Source organism: Electrona antarctica (assembly GCF_951216825.1).
Source record: "Electrona antarctica genome assembly, chromosome: 3".
NCBI classification, from domain to species: domain Eukaryota; kingdom Metazoa; phylum Chordata; class Actinopteri; order Myctophiformes; family Myctophidae; genus Electrona; species Electrona antarctica.
Genome location: NC_136808.1, coordinates 59,524,560 through 59,544,012, shown reverse-complemented (window position 1 = coordinate 59,544,012; position 19,453 = coordinate 59,524,560). Strand labels below are relative to the sequence as shown.

Below are 19,453 nucleotides of genomic sequence, written 5' to 3'. Positions count from 1 at the left end.
ATTAGGATAAATATGTGCGACTGTAAAGACGAAACGGAAGTGGCGAGGAGGCTCCACTTCCGCTGTATCCGGATACTCATGAGACCTCTTCCGTTGGCCCAGACTGTATGATGAAGAAGGGGGGGGGGGCAGACTGTAGCGTATGATGAAGCGTTTGGAAACCGCGGAGACAACAGTCTGGTAACGCGAGACTACGTACTGTATAGTACTGTATATATACACACATACAACATGTTATTATATATAAGTTGGTCTCCAATCATTTTCATGTCAAGGAGCCACACAATTGTGTATTTAACTGCAGACCCCCACCTGGAGATGTTTTGTGCCAGAGGCTGAAAAGACTGGAATCCCGCACACAACTATCTTCACTTACACAATTGTCTTTTCCTACTCTTCCAGTTAATGTATCTGACGCACCTGTCCCGCGTAGGTGTGCATAAGGACCGTTTTTTCTTCTACGTTTGTGCCAGAGGCCACCATGAGTTTTGTGCTAAATGTTTTTTCAAGATTATAATTTGTGTCAAGATTTTTCACAATTCTGGCCCTTCGGTTAGGCAATATGCATTGTCAAAGTATTTAGTGCAGTACCCATTAACATACAGTAGTAGTTAAAGTATTTAGTGCAGTATCCATTAACATACAGTAGTATTTAGTGCAGTACCCATTAACATACAGTAGTAGTTAAAGTATTTAGTGCAGTACCCATTAACATACAGTAGTAGTTAAAGTATTTAGTGCAGTACCCATTAACATACAGTAGTATTTAGTGCAGTACCCATTAACATACAGTAGTAGTTAAAGTATTTAGTGCAGTACCCATTAACATACAGTAGTAGTTAAAGTATTTAGTGCAGTATCCATTAACATACAGTAGTATTTAGTGCAGTACCCATTAACATACAGTAGTAGTTAAAGTATTTAGTGCAGTACCCATTAACATACAGTAGTATTTAGTGCAGTATCCATTAACATACAGTAGTAGTTAAAGTATTTAGTGCAGTACCCATTAACATACAGTAGTATTTAGTGCAGTATCCATTAACATACAGTAGTAGTTAAAGTATTTAGTGCAGTATCCATTAACATACAGTAGTAGTTAAAGTATTTAGTGCAGTACCCATTAACATACAGTAGTAGTTAAAGTATTTAGTGCAGTACCCATTAACATACAGTAGTAGTTAAAGTATTTAGTGCAGTATCCATTAACATACAGTAGTATTTAGTGCAGTACCCATTAACATACAGTAGTAGTTAAAGTATTTAGTGCAGTACCCATTAACATACAGTAGTATTTAGTGCAGTATCCATTAACATACAGTAGTATTTAGTGCAGTATCCATTAACATACAGTAGTAGTTAAAGTATTTAGTGCAGTATCCATTAACATACAGTAGTATTTAGTGCAGTACCCATTAACATACAGTAGTAGTTAAAGTATTTAGTGCAGTACCCATTAACATACAGTAGTAGTTAAAGTATTTAGTGCAGTACCCATTAACATACAGTAGTAGTTAAAGTATTTAGTATTTAGTGCAGTATCCATTAACATACAGTAGTAGTTAAAGTATGTAGTGCAGTACCCATTAACATACAGTAGTATTTAGTGCAGTACCCATTAACATACAGTAGTAGTTAAAGTATTTAGTGCAGTACCCATTAACATACAGTAGTAGTTAAAGTATTTAGTGCAGTATCCATTAACATACAGTAGTATTTAGTGCAGTACCCATTAACATACAGTAGTATTTAGTGCAGTACCCATTAACATACAGTAGTAGTTAAAGTATTTAGTGCAGTACCCATTAACATACAGTAGTATTTAGTGCAGTACCCATTAACATACAGTAGTAGTTAAAGTATTTAGTGCAGTACCCATTAACATACAGTAGTATTTAGTGCAGTACCCATTAACATACAGTAGTATTTAGTGCAGTACCCATTAACATACAGTAGTAGTTAAAGTATTTAGTGCAGTATCCATTAACATACAGTAGTAGTTAAAGTATTTAGTGCAGTACCCATTAACATACAGTAGTAGTTAAAGTATTTAGTGCAGTACCCATTAACATACAGTAGTATTTAGTGCAGTACCCATTAACATACAGTAGTATTTAGTGCAGTACCCATTAACATACAGTAGTATTTAGTGCAGTACCCATTAACATACAGTAGTAGTTAAAGTATTTAGTGCAGTATCCATTAACATACAGTAGTAGTTAAAGTATTTAGTGCAGTACCCATTAACATACAGTAGTAGTTAAAGTATTTAGTGCAGTACCCATTAACATACAGTAGTATTTAGTGCAGTACCCATTAACATACAGTAGTAGTTAAAGTATTTAGTGCAGTACCCATTAACATACAGTAGTAGTTAAAGTATTTAGTGCAGTATCCATTAACATACAGTAGTAGTTAAAGTATTTAGTGCAGTACCCATTAACATACAGTAGTAGTCAAAGTATTTAGTGCAGTATCCATTAACATACAGTAGTAGTTAAAGTATTTAGTGCAGTACCCATTAACATACAGTAGTAGTTAAAGTATTTAGTGCAGTAGCCATTAACATACAGTAGTAGTCAAAGTATTTAGTGCAGTACCCATTAACATACAGTAGTAGTTAAAGTATTTAGTGCAGTACCCATTAACATACAGTAGTAGTTAAAGTATTTAGTGCAGTACCCATTAACATACAGTAGTAGTTAAAGTATTTAGTGCAGTACCCATTAACATACAGTAGTAGTTAAAGTATTTAGTGCAGTACCCATTAACATACAGTAGTATTTAGTGCAGTACCCATTAACATACAGTAGTAGTTAAAGTATTTAGTGCAGTACCCATTAACATACAGTAGTAGTTAAAGTATTTAGTGCAGTACCCATTAACATACAGTAGTAGTTAAAGTATTTAGTGCAGTACCCATTAACATACAGTAGTAGTTAAAGTATTTAGTGCAGTACCCATTAACATACAGTAGTATTTAGTGCAGTACCCATTAACATACAGTAGTAGTTAAAGTATTTAGTGCAGTACCCATTAACATACAGTAGTAGTTAAAGTATTTAGTGCAGTACCCATTAACATACAGTAGTAGTTAAAGTATTTAGTGCAGTACCCATTAACATACAGTAGTAGTTAAAGTATTTAGTGCAGTACCCATTAACATACAGTAGTAGTTAAAGTATTTAGTGCAGTACCCATTAACATACAGTAGTAGTTAAAGTATTTAGTGCAGTACCCATTAACATACAGTAGTAGTTAAAGTATTTAGTGCAGTACCCATTAACATACAGTAGTAGTTAAAGTATTTAGTGCAGTACTCATTAACATACAGTAGTAGTTAAAGTATTTAGTGCAGTACCCATTAACATAGTACTCTTATTGGAGTAGTATTTAGTGCAGTACCCATTAACATACAGTAGTACTCTTATTGGAGTATTTAGTGCAGTACTCATTAACATACAGTAGTAGTTAAAGTATTTAGTGCAGTACTCATTAACATACAGTAGTAGTTAAAGTATTTAGTGCAGTACTCATTAACATAGTACTCTTATTGGAGTAGTATTTAGTGCAGTACCCATTAACATAGTACTCCTATTGGAGTAGTATTTAGTGCAGTACCCATTAACATAGTACTCTTATTGGAGTAGTATTTAGTGCAGTACCCATTAACATAGTACTCTTATTGGAGTAGTATTTAGTGCAGTACCCATTAACATAGTACTCCTATTGGAGTAGTATTTAGTGCAGTACCCATTAACATAGTACTCTTATTGGAGTAGTATTTAGTGCAGTACCCATTAACATAGTACTCTTATTGGAGTAGTATTTAGTGCAGTACCCATTAACATAGTACTCTTATTGGAGTAGTATTTAGTGCAGTACCCATTAACATAGTACTCTTATTGGAGTAGTATTTAGTGCAGTACCCATTAACATAGTACTCTTATTGGAGTAGTATTTAGTGCAGTACCCATTAACATAGTACTCTTATTGGAGTAGTATTTAGTGCAGTACTCATTAACATAGTACTCTTATTGGAGTAGTATTTAGTGCAGTACCCATTAACATAGTACTCTTATTGGAGTAGTATTTAGTGCAGTACCCATTAACATAGTACTCTTATTGGAGTAGTATTTAGTGCAGTACCCATTAACATAGTACTCTTATTGGAGTAGTATTTAGTGCAGTACCCATTAACATAGTACTCTTATTGGAGGAGTATTTAGTGCAGTACCCATTAACATAGTACTCTTATTGGAGTAGTATTTAGTGCAGTACCCATTAACATAGTACTCTTATTGGAGTAGTATTTAGTGCAGTACCCATTAACATAGTACTCTTATTGGAGTAGTATTTAGTGCAGTACCCATTAACATAGTACTCTTATTGGAGGAGTATTTAGTGCAGTACCCATTAACATAGTACTCTTATTGGAGGAGTATTTAGTGCAGTACCCATTAACATAGTACTCTTATTGGAGTAGTATTTAGTGCAGTACCCATTAACATAGTACTCTTATTGGAGTAGTATTTAGTGCAGTACCCATTAACATAGTACTCTTATTGGAGTAGTATTTAGTGCAGTACCCATTAACATAGTACTCCTATTGGAGTAGTATTTAGTGCAGTACCCATTAACATAGTACTCTTATTGGAGTAGTATTTAGTGCAGTACCCATTAACATAGTACTCTTATTGGAGTAGTATTTAGTGCAGTACCCATTAACATAGTACTCTTATTGGAGGAGTATTTAGTGCAGTACCCATTAACATAGTACTCTTATTGGAGTAGTATTTAGTGCAGTACCCATTAACATAGTACTCTTATTGGAGTAGTATTTAGTGCAGTACCCATTAACATAGTACTCCTATTGGAGTAGTATTTAGTGCAGTACCCATTAACATAGTACTCTTATTGGAGTAGTATTTAGTGCAGTACCCATTAACATAGTACTCTTATTGGAGTAGTATTTAGTGCAGTACCCATTAACATAGTACTCTTATTGGAGGAGTATTTAGTGCAGTTCCCATTAACATAGTACTCTTATTGGAGTAGTATTTAGTGCAGTACCCATTAACATAGTACTCTTATTGGAGTAGTATTTAGTGCAGTACCCATTAACATAGTACTCCTATTGGAGTAGTATTTAGTGCAGTACCCATTAACATAGTACTCCTATTGGAGTAGTATTTAGTGCAGTACCCATTAACATAGTACTCCTATTGGAGTAGTATTTAGTGCAGTACCCATTAACATACAGTAGTAGTTAAAGTATTTAGTGCAGTATCCATTAACATACAGTAGTAGTTAAAGTATTTAGTGCAGTATCCATTAACATACAGTAGTAGTTAAAGTATTTAGTGCAGTACCCATTAACATACAGTAGTAGTTAAAGTATTTAGTGCAGTACCCATTAACATACAGTAGTAGTTAAAGTATTTAGTGCAGTATCCATTAACATACAGTAGTATTTAGTGCAGTACCCATTAACATACAGTAGTATTTAGTGCAGTACCCATTAACATACAGTAGTATTTAGTGCAGTATCCATTAACATACAGTAGTATTTAGTGCAGTATCCATTAACATACAGTAGTAGTTAAAGTATTTAGTGCAGTAACCATTAACATACAGTAGTAGTTAAAGTATTTAGTGCAGTACCCATTAACATACAGTAGTAGTTAAAGTATTTAGTGCAGTACCCATTAACATACAGTAGTAGTTAAAGTATTTAGTGCAGTACCCATTAACATACAGTAGTATTTAGTGCAGTATCCATTAACATACAGTAGTATTTAGTGCAGTATCCATTAACATACAGTAGTATTTAGTGCAGTATCCATTAACATACAGTAGTAGTTAAAGTATTTAGTGCAGTACCCATTAACATACAGTAGTAGTTAAAGTATTTAGTGCAGTACCCATTAACATACAGTAGTAGTTAAAGTATTTAGTGCAGTACCCATTAACATACAGTAGTAGTTAAAGTATTTAGTGCAGTATCCATTAACATACAGTAGTAGTTAAAGTATTTAGTGCAGTACCCATTAACATACAGTAGTAGTTAAAGTATTTAGTGCAGTATCCATTAACATACAGTAGTAGTTAAAGTATTTAGTGCAGTATCCATTAACATACAGTAGTAGTTAAAGTATTTAGTGCAGTATCCATTAACATACAGTAGTAGTTAAAGTATTTAGTGCAGTATCCATTAACATACAGTAGTAGTTAAAGTATTTAGTGCAGTATCCATTAACATACAGTAGTAGTTAAAGTATTTAGTGCAGTATCCATTAACATACAGTAGTAGTTAAAGTATTTAGTGCAGTATCCATTAACATACAGTAGTAGTTAAAGTATTTAGTGCAGTATCCATTAACATACAGTAGTAGTTAAAGTATTTAGTGCAGTACCCATTAACATACAGTAGTAGTTAAAGTATTTAGTGCAGTATCCATTAACATACAGTAGTATTTAGTGCAGTACCCATTAACATACAGTAGTATTTAGTGCAGTATCCATTAACATACAGTAGTATTTAGTGCAGTATCCATTAACATACAGTAGTAGTTAAAGTATTTAGTGCAGTACCCATTAACATACAGTAGTAGTTAAAGTATTTAGTGCAGTACCCATTAACATACAGTAGTAGTTAAAGTATTTAGTGCAGTACCCATTAACATACAGTAGTAGTTAAAGTATTTAGTGCAGTACCCATTAACATACAGTAGTATTTAGTGCAGTATCCATTAACATACAGTAGTATTTAGTGCAGTATCCATTAACATACAGTAGTAGTTAAAGTATTTAGTGCAGTACCCATTAACATACAGTAGTAGTTAAAGTATTTAGTGCAGTACCCATTAACATACAGTAGTAGTTAAAGTATTTAGTGCAGTACCCATTAACATACAGTAGTAGTTAAAGTATTTAGTGCAGTACCCATTAACATACAGTAGTATTTAGTGCAGTACCCATTAACATACAGTAGTAGTTAAAGTATTTAGTGCAGTATCCATTAACATACAGTAGTAGTTAAAGTATTTAGTGCAGTACCCATTAACATACAGTAGTAGTTAAAGTATTTAGTGCAGTATCCATTAACATACAGTAGTATTTAGTGCAGTACCCATTAACATACAGTAGTAGTTAAAGTATTTAGTGCAGTACCCATTAACATACAGTAGTAGTTAAAGTATTTAGTGCAGTATCCATTAACATACAGTAGTAGTTAAAGTATTTAGTGCAGTATCCATTAACATACAGTAGTAGTTAAAGTATTTAGTGCAGTACCCATTAACATACAGTAGTAGTTAAAGTATTTAGTGCAGTATCCATTAACATACAGTAGTATTTAGTGCAGTACCCATTAACATACAGTAGTATTTAGTGCAGTACCCATTAACATACAGTAGTAGTTAAAGTATTTAGTGCAGTACCCATTAACATACAGTAGTATTTAGTGCAGTACCCATTAACATACAGTAGTATTTAGTGCAGTACCCATTAACATACAGTAGTAGTTAAAGTATTTAGTGCAGTACCCATTAACATACAGTAGTAGTTAAAGTATTTAGTGCAGTATCCATTAACATACAGTAGTAGTTAAAGTATTTAGTGCAGTACCCATTAACATACAGTAGTAGTCAAAGTATTTAGTGCAGTACCCATTAACATACAGTAGTAGTTAAAGTATTTAGTGCAGTATCCATTAACATACAGTAGTAGTTAAAGTATTTAGTGCAGTATCCATTAACATACAGTAGTAGTTAAAGTATTTAGTGCAGTACCCATTAACATACAGTAGTAGTTAAAGTATTTAGTGCAGTATCCATTAACATACAGTAGTAGTTAAAGTATTTAGTGCAGTACCCATTAACATACAGTAGTAGTTAAAGTATTTAGTGCAGTACCCATTAACATACAGTAGTAGTTAAAGTATTTAGTGCAGTACCCATTAACATACAGTAGTAGTTAAAGTATTTAGTGCAGTACCCATTAACATACAGTAGTAGTTAAAGTATTTAGTGCAGTACCCATTAACATACAGTAGTAGTTAAAGTATTTAGTGCAGTATCCATTAACATACAGTAGTAGTTAAAGTATTTAGTGCAGTACCCATTAACATACAGTAGTAGTTAAAGTATTTAGTGCAGTATCCATTAGCATACAGTAGTATTTAGTGCAGTACCCATTAACATACAGTAGTATTTAATGCAGTACCCATTAACATACAGTAGTATTTAGTGCAGTACCCATTAACATACAGTAGTAGTTAAAGTATTTAGTGCAGTACCCATTAACATACAGTAGTAGTTAAAGTATTTAGTGCAGTACCCATTAACATACAGTAGTAGTTAAAGTATTTAGTGCAGTACCCATTAACATACAGTAGTAGTTAAAGTATTTAGTGCAGTACCCATTAACATACAGTAGTAGTTAAAGTATTTAGTGCAGTACCCATTAACATACAGTAGTATTTAGTGCAGTACCCATTAACATACAGTAGTAGTTAAAGTATTTAGTGCAGTACCCATTAACATACAGTAGTAGTTAAAGTATTTAGTGCAGTATCCATTAACATACAGTAGTAGTTAAAGTATTTAGTGCAGTACCCATTAACATACAGTAGTAGTCAAAGTATTTAGTGCAGTATCCATTAACATACAGTAGTAGTTAAAGTATTTAGTGCAGTACCCATTAACATACAGTAGTAGTTAAAGTATTTAGTGCAGTAGCCATTAACATACAGTAGTAGTCAAAGTATTTAGTGCAGTACCCATTAACATACAGTAGTAGTTAAAGTATTTAGTGCAGTACCCATTAACATACAGTAGTAGTTAAAGTATTTAGTGCAGTACCCATTAACATACAGTAGTAGTTAAAGTATTTAGTGCAGTACCCATTAACATACAGTAGTAGTTAAAGTATTTAGTGCAGTACCCATTAACATACAGTAGTATTTAGTGCAGTACCCATTAACATACAGTAGTAGTTAAAGTATTTAGTGCAGTACCCATTAACATACAGTAGTAGTTAAAGTATTTAGTGCAGTACCCATTAACATACAGTAGTAGTTAAAGTATTTAGTGCAGTACCCATTAACATACAGTAGTAGTTAAAGTATTTAGTGCAGTACCCATTAACATACAGTAGTATTTAGTGCAGTACCCATTAACATACAGTAGTAGTTAAAGTATTTAGTGCAGTACCCATTAACATACAGTAGTAGTTAAAGTATTTAGTGCAGTACCCATTAACATACAGTAGTAGTTAAAGTATTTAGTGCAGTACCCATTAACATACAGTAGTAGTTAAAGTATTTAGTGCAGTACCCATTAACATACAGTAGTAGTTAAAGTATTTAGTGCAGTACCCATTAACATACAGTAGTAGTTAAAGTATTTAGTGCAGTACCCATTAACATACAGTAGTAGTTAAAGTATTTAGTGCAGTACTCATTAACATACAGTAGTAGTTAAAGTATTTAGTGCAGTACCCATTAACATAGTACTCTTATTGAGTAGTATTTAGTGCAGTACCCATTAACATACAGTAGTACTCTTATTGGAGTATTTAGTGCAGTACTCATTAACATACAGTAGTAGTTAAAGTATTTAGTGCAGTACCCATTAACATAGTACTCTTATTGGAGTAGTATTTAGTGCAGTACCCATTAACATACAGTAGTATTTAGTGCAGTACCCATTAACATACAGTAGTAGTTAAAGTATTTAGTGCAGTACCCATTAACATACAGTAGTAGTTAAAGTATTTAGTGCAGTACCCATTAACATACAGTAGTATTTAGTGCAGTACCCATTAACATACAGTAGTAGTTAAAGTATTTAGTGCAGTACCCATTAACATACAGTAGTAGTTAAAGTATTTAGTGCAGTATCCATTAACATACAGTAGTAGTTAAAGTATTTAGTGCAGTACCCATTAACATACAGTAGTAGTTAAAGTATTTAGTGCAGTACCCATTAACATACAGTAGTAGTTAAAGTATTTAGTGCAGTACCCATTAACATACAGTAGTAGTTAAAGTATTTAGTGCAGTATCCATTAACATACAGTAGTATTTAGTGCAGTACCCATTAACATACAGTAGTAGTTAAAGTATTTAGTGCAGTATCCATTAACATACAGTAGTAGTTAAAGTATTTAGTGCAGTACCCATTAACATACAGTAGTAGTCAAAGTATTTAGTGCAGTACCCATTAACATACAGTAGTAGTTAAAGTATTTAGTGCAGTATCCATTAACATACAGTAGTAGTTAAAGTATTTAGTGCAGTATCCATTAACATACAGTAGTAGTTAAAGTATTTAGTGCAGTATCCATTAACATACAGTAGTAGTTAAAGTATTTAGTGCAGTATCCATTAACATACAGTAGTATTTAGTGCAGTACCCATTAACATACAGTAGTAGTTAAAGTATTTAGTGCAGTACCCATTAACATACAGTAGTAGTTAAAGTATTTAGTGCAGTATCCATTAACATACAGTAGTATTTAGTGCAGTACCCATTAACATACAGTAGTAGTTAAAGTATTTAGTGCAGTATCCATTAACATACAGTAGTAGTTAAAGTATTTAGTGCAGTACCCATTAACATACAGTAGTAGTCAAAGTATTTAGTGCAGTATCCATTAACATACAGTAGTAGTTAAAGTATTTAGTGCAGTACCCATTAACATACAGTAGTAGTTAAAGTATTTAGTGCAGTAGCCATTAACATACAGTAGTAGTCAAAGTATTTAGTGCAGTACCCATTAACATACAGTAGTAGTTAAAGTATTTAGTGCAGTACCCATTAACATACAGTAGTAGTTAAAGTATTTAGTGCAGTACCCATTAACATACAGTAGTAGTTAAAGTATTTAGTGCAGTACCCATTAACATACAGTAGTAGTTAAAGTATTTAGTGCAGTACCCATTAACATACAGTAGTATTTAGTGCAGTACCCATTAACATACAGTAGTAGTTAAAGTATTTAGTGCAGTACCCATTAACATACAGTAGTAGTTAAAGTATTTAGTGCAGTACCCATTAACATACAGTAGTAGTTAAAGTATTTAGTGCAGTACCCATTAACATACAGTAGTAGTTAAAGTATTTAGTGCAGTACCCATTAACATACAGTAGTATTTAGTGCAGTACCCATTAACATACAGTAGTAGTTAAAGTATTTAGTGCAGTACCCATTAACATACAGTAGTAGTTAAAGTATTTAGTGCAGTACCCATTAACATACAGTAGTAGTTAAAGTATTTAGTGCAGTACCCATTAACATACAGTAGTAGTTAAAGTATTTAGTGCAGTACCCATTAACATACAGTAGTAGTTAAAGTATTTAGTGCAGTACCCATTAACATACAGTAGTAGTTAAAGTATTTAGTGCAGTACCCATTAACATACAGTAGTAGTTAAAGTATTTAGTGCAGTACCCATTAACATACAGTAGTAGTTAAAGTATTTAGTGCAGTACTCATTAACATACAGTAGTAGTTAAAGTATTTAGTGCAGTACCCATTAACATAGTACTCTTATTGGAGTAGTATTTAGTGCAGTACCCATTAACATACAGTAGTACTCTTATTGGAGTATTTAGTGCAGTACTCATTAACATACAGTAGTAGTTAAAGTATTTAGTGCAGTACTCATTAACATAGTACTCTTATTGGAGTAGTATTTAGTGCAGTACCCATTAACATAGTACTCTTATTGGAGTAGTATTTAGTGCAGTACCCATTAACATAGTACTCTTATTGGAGTAGTATTTAGTGCAGTACCCATTAACATACAGTAGTACTCTTATTGGAGTATTTAGTGCAGTACTCATTAACATACAGTAGTAGTTAAAGTATTTAGTGCAGTACTCATTAACATAGTACTCTTATTGGAGTAGTATTTAGTGCAGTACCCATTAACATAGTACTCTTATTGGAGTAGTATTTAGTGCAGTACTCATTAACATAGTACTCTTATTGGAGTAGTATTTAGTGCAGTACCCATTAACATAGTACTCTTATTGGAGTAGTATTTAGTGCAGTACCCATTAACATAGTACTCTTATTGGAGTAGTATTTAGTGCAGTACCCATTAACATAGTACTCTTATTGGAGGAGTATTTAGTGCAGTACCCATTAACATAGTACTCTTATTGGAGGAGTATTTAGTGCAGTACCCATTAACATAGTACTCTTATTGGAGTAGTATTTAGTGCAGTACTCATTAACATAGTACTCTTATTGGAGTAGTATTTAGTGCAGTACCCATTAACATAGTACTCTTATTGGAGGAGTATTTAGTGCAGTACTCATTAACATAGTACTCTTATTGGAGTAGTATTTAGTGCAGTACCCATTAACATAGTACTCTTATTGGAGTAGTATTTAGTGCAGTACCCATTAACATAGTACTCTTATTGGAGTAGTATTTAGTGCAGTACCCATTAACATAGTACTCTTATTGGAGTAGTATTTAGTGCAGTACCCATTAACATAGTACTCTTATTGGAGTAGTATTTAGTGCAGTACCCATTAACATAGTACTCTTATTGGAGTAGTATTTAGTGCAGTACCCATTAACATAGTACTCTTATTGGAGTAGTATTTAGTGCAGTACTCATTAACATAGTACTCTTATTGGAGTAGTATTTAGTGCAGTACCCATTAACATAGTACTCTTATTGGAGGAGTATTTAGTGCAGTACCCATTAACATAGTACTCTTATTGGAGTAGTATTTAGTGCAGTACTCATTAACATAGTACTCTTATTGGAGTAGTATTTAGTGCAGTACCCATTAACATAGTACTCTTATTGGAGTAGTATTTAGTGCAGTACTCATTAACATAGTACTCTTATTGGAGTAGTATTTAGTGCAGTACCCATTAACATAGTACTCTTATTGGAGTAGTATTTAGTGCAGTACCCATTAACATAGTACTCCTATTGGAGTAGTATTTAGTGCAGTACCCATTAACATAGTACTCTTATTGGAGTAGTATTTAGTGCAGTACCCATTAACATAGTACTCTTATTGGAGTAGTATTTAGTGCAGTACCCATTAACATAGTACTCTTATTGGAGTAGTATTTAGTGCAGTACCCATTAACATAGTACTCTTATTGGAGTAGTATTTAGTGCAGTACCCATTAACATAGTACTCTTATTGGAGTAGTATTTAGTGCAGTACCCATTAACATAGTACTCCTATTGGAGTAGTATTTAGTGCAGTACCCATTAACATAGTACTCTTATTGGAGGAGTATTTAGTGCAGTACCCATTAACATAGTACTCTTATTGGAGTAGTATTTAGTGCAGTACCCATTAACATAGTACTCTTATTGGAGTAGTATTTAGTGCAGTACCCATTAACATAGTACTCTTATTGGAGTAGTATTTAGTGCAGTACCCATTAACATAGTACTCCTATTGGAGTAGTATTTAGTGCAGTACCCATTAACATAGTACTCTTATTGGAGGAGTATTTAGTGCAGTACCCATTAACATAGTACTCCTATTGGAGTAGTATTTAGTGCAGTACCCATTAACATAGTACTCCTATTGGAGTAGTATTTAGTGCAGTACCCATTAACATAGTACTCTTATTGGAGGAGTATTTAGTGCAGTACCCATTAACATAGTACTCTTATTGGAGTAGTATTTAGTGCAGTACCCATTAACATAGTACTCCTATTGGAGTAGTATTTAGTGCAGTACCCATTAACATAGTACTCTTATTGGAGTAGTATTTAGTGCAGTACCCATTAACATAGTACTCTTATTGGAGTAGTATTTAGTGCAGTACCCATTAACATAGTACTCTTATTGGAGTAGTATTTAGTGCAGTACCCATTAACATAGTACTCTTATTGGAGTAGTATTTAGTGCAGTACCCATTAACATAGTACTCCTATTGGAGTAGTATTTAGTGCAGTACCCATTAACATAGTACTCTTATTGGAGTAGTATTTAGTGCAGTACCCATTAACATAGTACTCTTATTGGAGGAGTATTTAGTGCAGTACCCATTAACATAGTACTCTTATTGGAGTAGTATTTAGTGCAGTACCCATTAACATAGTACTCTTATTGGAGTAGTATTTAGTGCAGTACCCATTAACATAGTACTCTTATTGGAGGAGTATTTAGTGCAGTACCCATTAACATAGTACTCTTATTGGAGTAGTATTTAGTGCAGTACCCATTAACATAGTACTCTTATTGGAGTAGTATTTAGTGCAGTACCCATTAACATAGTACTCTTATTGGAGTAGTATTTAGTGCAGTACCCATTAACATAGTACTCTTATTGGAGGAGTATTTAGTGCAGTACCCATTAACATAGTACTCCTATTGGAGTAGTATTTAGTGCAGTACCCATTAACATAGTACTCTTATTGGAGTAGTATTTAGTGCAGTACCCATTAACATAGTACTCTTATTGGAGTAGTATTTAGTGCAGTACCCATTAACATAGTACTCTTATTGGAGTAGTATTTAGTGCAGTACCCATTAACATAGTACTCTTATTGGAGTAGTATTTAGTGCAGTACCCATTAACATAGTACTCTTATTGGAGTAGTATTTAGTGCAGTACCCATTAACATAGTACTCTTATTGGAGGAGTATTTAGTGCAGTACCCATTAACATAGTACTCTTATTGGAGTAGTATTTAGTGCAGTACCCATTAACATAGTACTCTTATTGGAGTAGTATTTAGTGCAGTACCCATTAACATAGTACTCTTATTGGAGTAGTATTTAGTGCAGTACCCATTAACATAGTACTCTTATTGGAGTAGTATTTAGTGCAGTACCCATTAACATACAGTAGTACTCTTATTGGAGTATTTAGTGCAGTACTCATTAACATACAGTAGTAGTTAAAGTATTTAGTGCAGTACCCATTAACATAGTACTCTTATTGGAGTAGTATTTAGTGCAGTACCCATTAACATAGTACTCTTATTGGAGTAGTATTTAGTGCAGTACCCATTAACATAGTACTCTTATTGGAGTAGTATTTAGTGCAGTACCCATTAACATACAGTAGTACTCTTATTGGAGTATTTAGTGCAGTACTCATTAACATACAGTAGTAGTTAAAGTATTTAGTGCAGTACTCATTAACATAGTACTCTTATTGGAGTAGTATTTAGTGCAGTACCCATTAACATAGTACTCTTATTGGAGTAGTATTTAGTGCAGTACCCATTAACATAGTACTCTTATTGGAGTAGTATTTAGTGCAGTACCCATTAACATAGTACTCTTATTGGAGTAGTATTTAGTGCAGTACCCATTAACATAGTACTCTTATTGGAGTAGTATTTAGTGCAGTACCCATTAACATACAGTAGTACTCTTATTGGAGTATTTAGTGCAGTACTCATTAACATACAGTAGTAGTTAAAGTATTTAGTGCAGTACCCATTAACATAGTACTCTTATTGGAGTAGTATTTAGTGCAGTACCCATTAACATAGTACTCTTATTGGAGTAGTATTTAGTGCAGTACCCATTAACATAGTACTCTTATTGGAGTAGTATTTAGTGCAGTACCCATTAACATAGTACTCTTATTGGAGTAGTATTTAGTGCAGTACCCATTAACATAGTACTCTTATTGGAGGAGTATTTAGTGCAGTACCCATTAACATAGTACTCTTATTGGAGTAGTATTTAGTGCAGTACCCATTAACATAGTACTCTTATTGGAGGAGTATTTAGTGCAGTACCCATTAACATAGTACTCTTATTGGAGTAGTATTTAGTGCAGTACCCATTAACATAGTACTCTTATTGGAGTAGTATTTAGTGCAGTACCCATTAACATAGTACTCTTATTGGAGGAGTATTTAGTGCAGTACCCATTAACATAGTACTCTTATTGGAGTAGTATTTAGTGCAGTACCCATTAACATAGTACTCCTATTGGAGTAGTATTTAGTGCAGTACCCATTAACATAGTACTCCTATTGGAGTAGTATTTAGTGCAGTACCCATTAACATAGTACTCTTATTGGAGTAGTATTTAGTGCAGTACCCATTAACATAGTACTCTTATTGGAGGAGTATTTAGTGCAGTACCCATTAACATAGTACTCTTATTGGAGTAGTATTTAGTGCAGTACCCATTAACATAGTACTCTTATTGGAGTAGTATTTAGTGCAGTACCCATTAACATAGTACTCTTATTGGAGTAGTATTTAGTGCAGTACCCATTAACATAGTACTCTTATTGGAGTAGTATTTAGTGCAGTACCCATTAACATAGTACTCTTATTGGAGTAGTATTTAGTGCAGTACCCATTAACATAGTACTCTTATTGGAGTAGTATTTAGTGCAGTACCCATTAACATAGTACTCCTATTGGAGTAGTATTTAGTGCAGTACCCATTAACATAGTACTCTTATTGGAGTAGTATTTAGTGCAGTACCCATTAACATAGTACTCTTATTGGAGTAGTATTTAGTGCAGTACCCATTAACATAGTACTCTTATTGGAGTAGTATTTAGTGCAGTACCCATTAACATAGTACTCTTATTGGAGTAGTATTTAGTGCAGTACCCATTAACATAGTACTCTTATTGGAGTAGTATTTAGTGCAGTACCCATTAACATAGTACTCTTATTGGAGTAGTATTTAGTGCAGTACCCATTAACATAGTACTCCTATTGGAGTAGTATTTAGTGCAGTACCCATTAACATAGTACTCTTATTGGAGTAGTATTTAGTGCAGTACCCATTAACATAGTACTCTTATTGGAGTAGTATTTAGTGCAGTACCCATTAACATAGTACTCTTATTGGAGTAGTATTTAGTGCAGTACCCATTAACATAGTACTCTTATTGGAGTAGTATTTAGTGCAGTACCCATTAACATAGTACTCCTATTGGAGTAGTATTTAGTGCAGTACCCATTAACATAGTACTCTTATTGGAGGAGTATTTAGTGCAGTACCCATTAACATAGTACTCTTATTGGAGTAGTATTTAGTGCAGTACCCATTAACATAGTACTCTTATTGGAGTAGTATTTAGTGCAGTACCCATTAACATAGTACTCTTATTGGAGTAGTATTTAGTGCAGTACCCATTAACATAGTACTCTTATTGGAGTAGTATTTAGTGCAGTACCCATTAACATAGTACTCCTATTGGAGTAGTATTTAGTGCAGTACCCATTAACATAGTACTCTTATTGGAGTAGTATTTAGTGCAGTACTCATTAACATACAGTAGTAGTTAAAGTATTTAGTGCAGTACTCATTAACATAGTACTCTTATTGGAGTAGTATTTAGTGCAGTACCCATTAACATAGTACTCTTATTGGAGTAGTATTTAGTGCAGTACCCATTAACATAGTACTCTTATTGGAGTAGTATTTAGTGCAGTACCCATTAACATAGTACTCCTATTGGAGTAGTATTTAGTGCAGTACCCATTAACATAGTACTCTTATTGGAGTAGTATTTAGTGCAGTACCCATTAACATAGTACTCTTATTGGAGTAGTATTTAGTGCAGTACCCATTAACATAGTACTCTTATTGGAGTAGTATTTAGTGCAGTACCCATTAACATAGTACTCCTATTGGAGTAGTATTTAGTGCAGTACCCATTAACATAGTACTCTTATTGGAGTAGTATTTAGTGCAGTACCCATTAACATAGTACTCCTATTGGAGTAGTATTTAGTGCAGTACCCATTAACATAGTACTCCTATTGGAGTAGTATTTAGTGCAGTACCCATTAACATAGTACTCTTATTGGAGTAGTATTTAGTGCAGTACCCATTAACATACAGTAGTACTCTTATTGGAGTATTTAGTGCAGTACTCATTAACATACAGTAGTAGTTAAAGTATTTAGTGCAGTAACCATTAACATAGTACTCTTATTGGAGGAGTTGCCTGTATGAGCTATGGGACACCTGCATTTCCCTTCTGGGATTAATTAAGTATCTATGGCATCATATTAATTATATCAGGGACCTCCATATATGGGCATAAAAGAGACCCACAGACAGACCGATTTATAGATAAATAGATTTATGACAAGTGCTGATCCAACCGACTTTATTAGTCCGCACCGTACTCCCCCCGTCCCCCGGTCCGGCTATACACGCCACGTTGAAGTCGACGGGTGGAATTTTGTTCTGGACACATACACACACACACGTTTTAATTTTCATTTAATTTCATATTTATTAGTCAGTTATGGTTTTACATGATTATATTCATTTTACTTTGTACTTATTTTTTACATATTAATCCATACCAGAAAAGAAAAGGAGCAGGAAGAAAATTAATCTTAATCATTTATTTATGTCCACATAAGAGATACAATACAAGGACACAAATATTTACACACACACACACACACACACACACACACACACACACACACACACACACACACACACACACACACACACACACAGATATAGATGTAGATTATTGTCATTATTATTACATGAGTGTTCTTGGTCTCTCACCAGCGATGAAGAGGAGGAGGGTGAGGAGTTAGAAATCTTCATGGAGCCACCAGAAGGCTTTCGCAATTCAGATGAAGACTGCTTTTCCCAGTCACCGGTAATTATTCTATTATTACCAATTACTTACACTATCAATACCTGTTAATAAATAATGTAATGTTTTTATAAATGATGTTTTGTAAAGGGCTCCAGCATGGAGAATCTGACAGATCTGGGGGAGATCAACATCCCTGAGGATGAACAGGAGCACCACAGTCCTGTACAGACAGAGGAACAGCCCGGTGAGAAGTGGGCCGAGTGTCCCTTATCCTTCAACCACTTCTTAGCCCATTAACACATTTAGGCCCGATGTCGAAATAAAAAAGTCTTCTGAAAGAATATATATTCAAAGATTTGTGCCGCATTTTCACGATTTTTCAAAAATAGCAGACCTACAAGCTCATAGCGCGCCACTCGTGGCGCGCTATGAGCTTGTAGATCTGCGATTTTTCAATAGCTGAAGCATAACATAATGCTAACACCAAAAGGGGTTCCCGCGCAGAATGGGTTAACACTGCCCTCTAAATCCGTGGTTCTGAGACTTTGCCGTGCCAAGGAGGACCCCCAAGGAGGACCCCCAAAATGAAATATATCTTGTACTGGACCGCACATCTCTAAATGTTTTGTGCCAGGGAACACCGCAGAAGAGAAGATTCGTGTTTAAAAAAAAATACGCTTTCAAGATTTGTCCAAGTTCTTTAGAAAATAGCAGATGTACAAGCTTCGCAGCGTCGCACGAACTGAAAAACGTATGTTGCTATATATACACAGCTAAAATCTAAAATTATGCTTTCTTGGTTTTAATGGGTTAACCACTTGACCTTTAGCATCCCTATTCTGTGAGGAACTTTGCCAAAAATGGTGGATCTACACATCATGTTGTGAC

General features: G+C 33.8%; 1 protein-coding gene across 1 annotated transcript in view; it reads left to right on the top strand.

The window, feature by feature from the left end:
- LOC306920666 (uncharacterized protein) overlaps window positions 1-19,453 on the top strand; it is a 56,828-nt gene that overhangs the window by 33,738 nt on the left and 3,637 nt on the right. Inside the window, exons 16-17 of the mRNA XM_079497482.1 lie at window positions 18,532-18,625; window positions 18,713-18,809. Coding sequence (XP_079353608.1) covers window positions 18,532-18,625; window positions 18,713-18,809 — 191 coding nt within the window. The remainder of the gene's footprint in view (window positions 1-18,531; window positions 18,626-18,712; window positions 18,810-19,453) is intronic.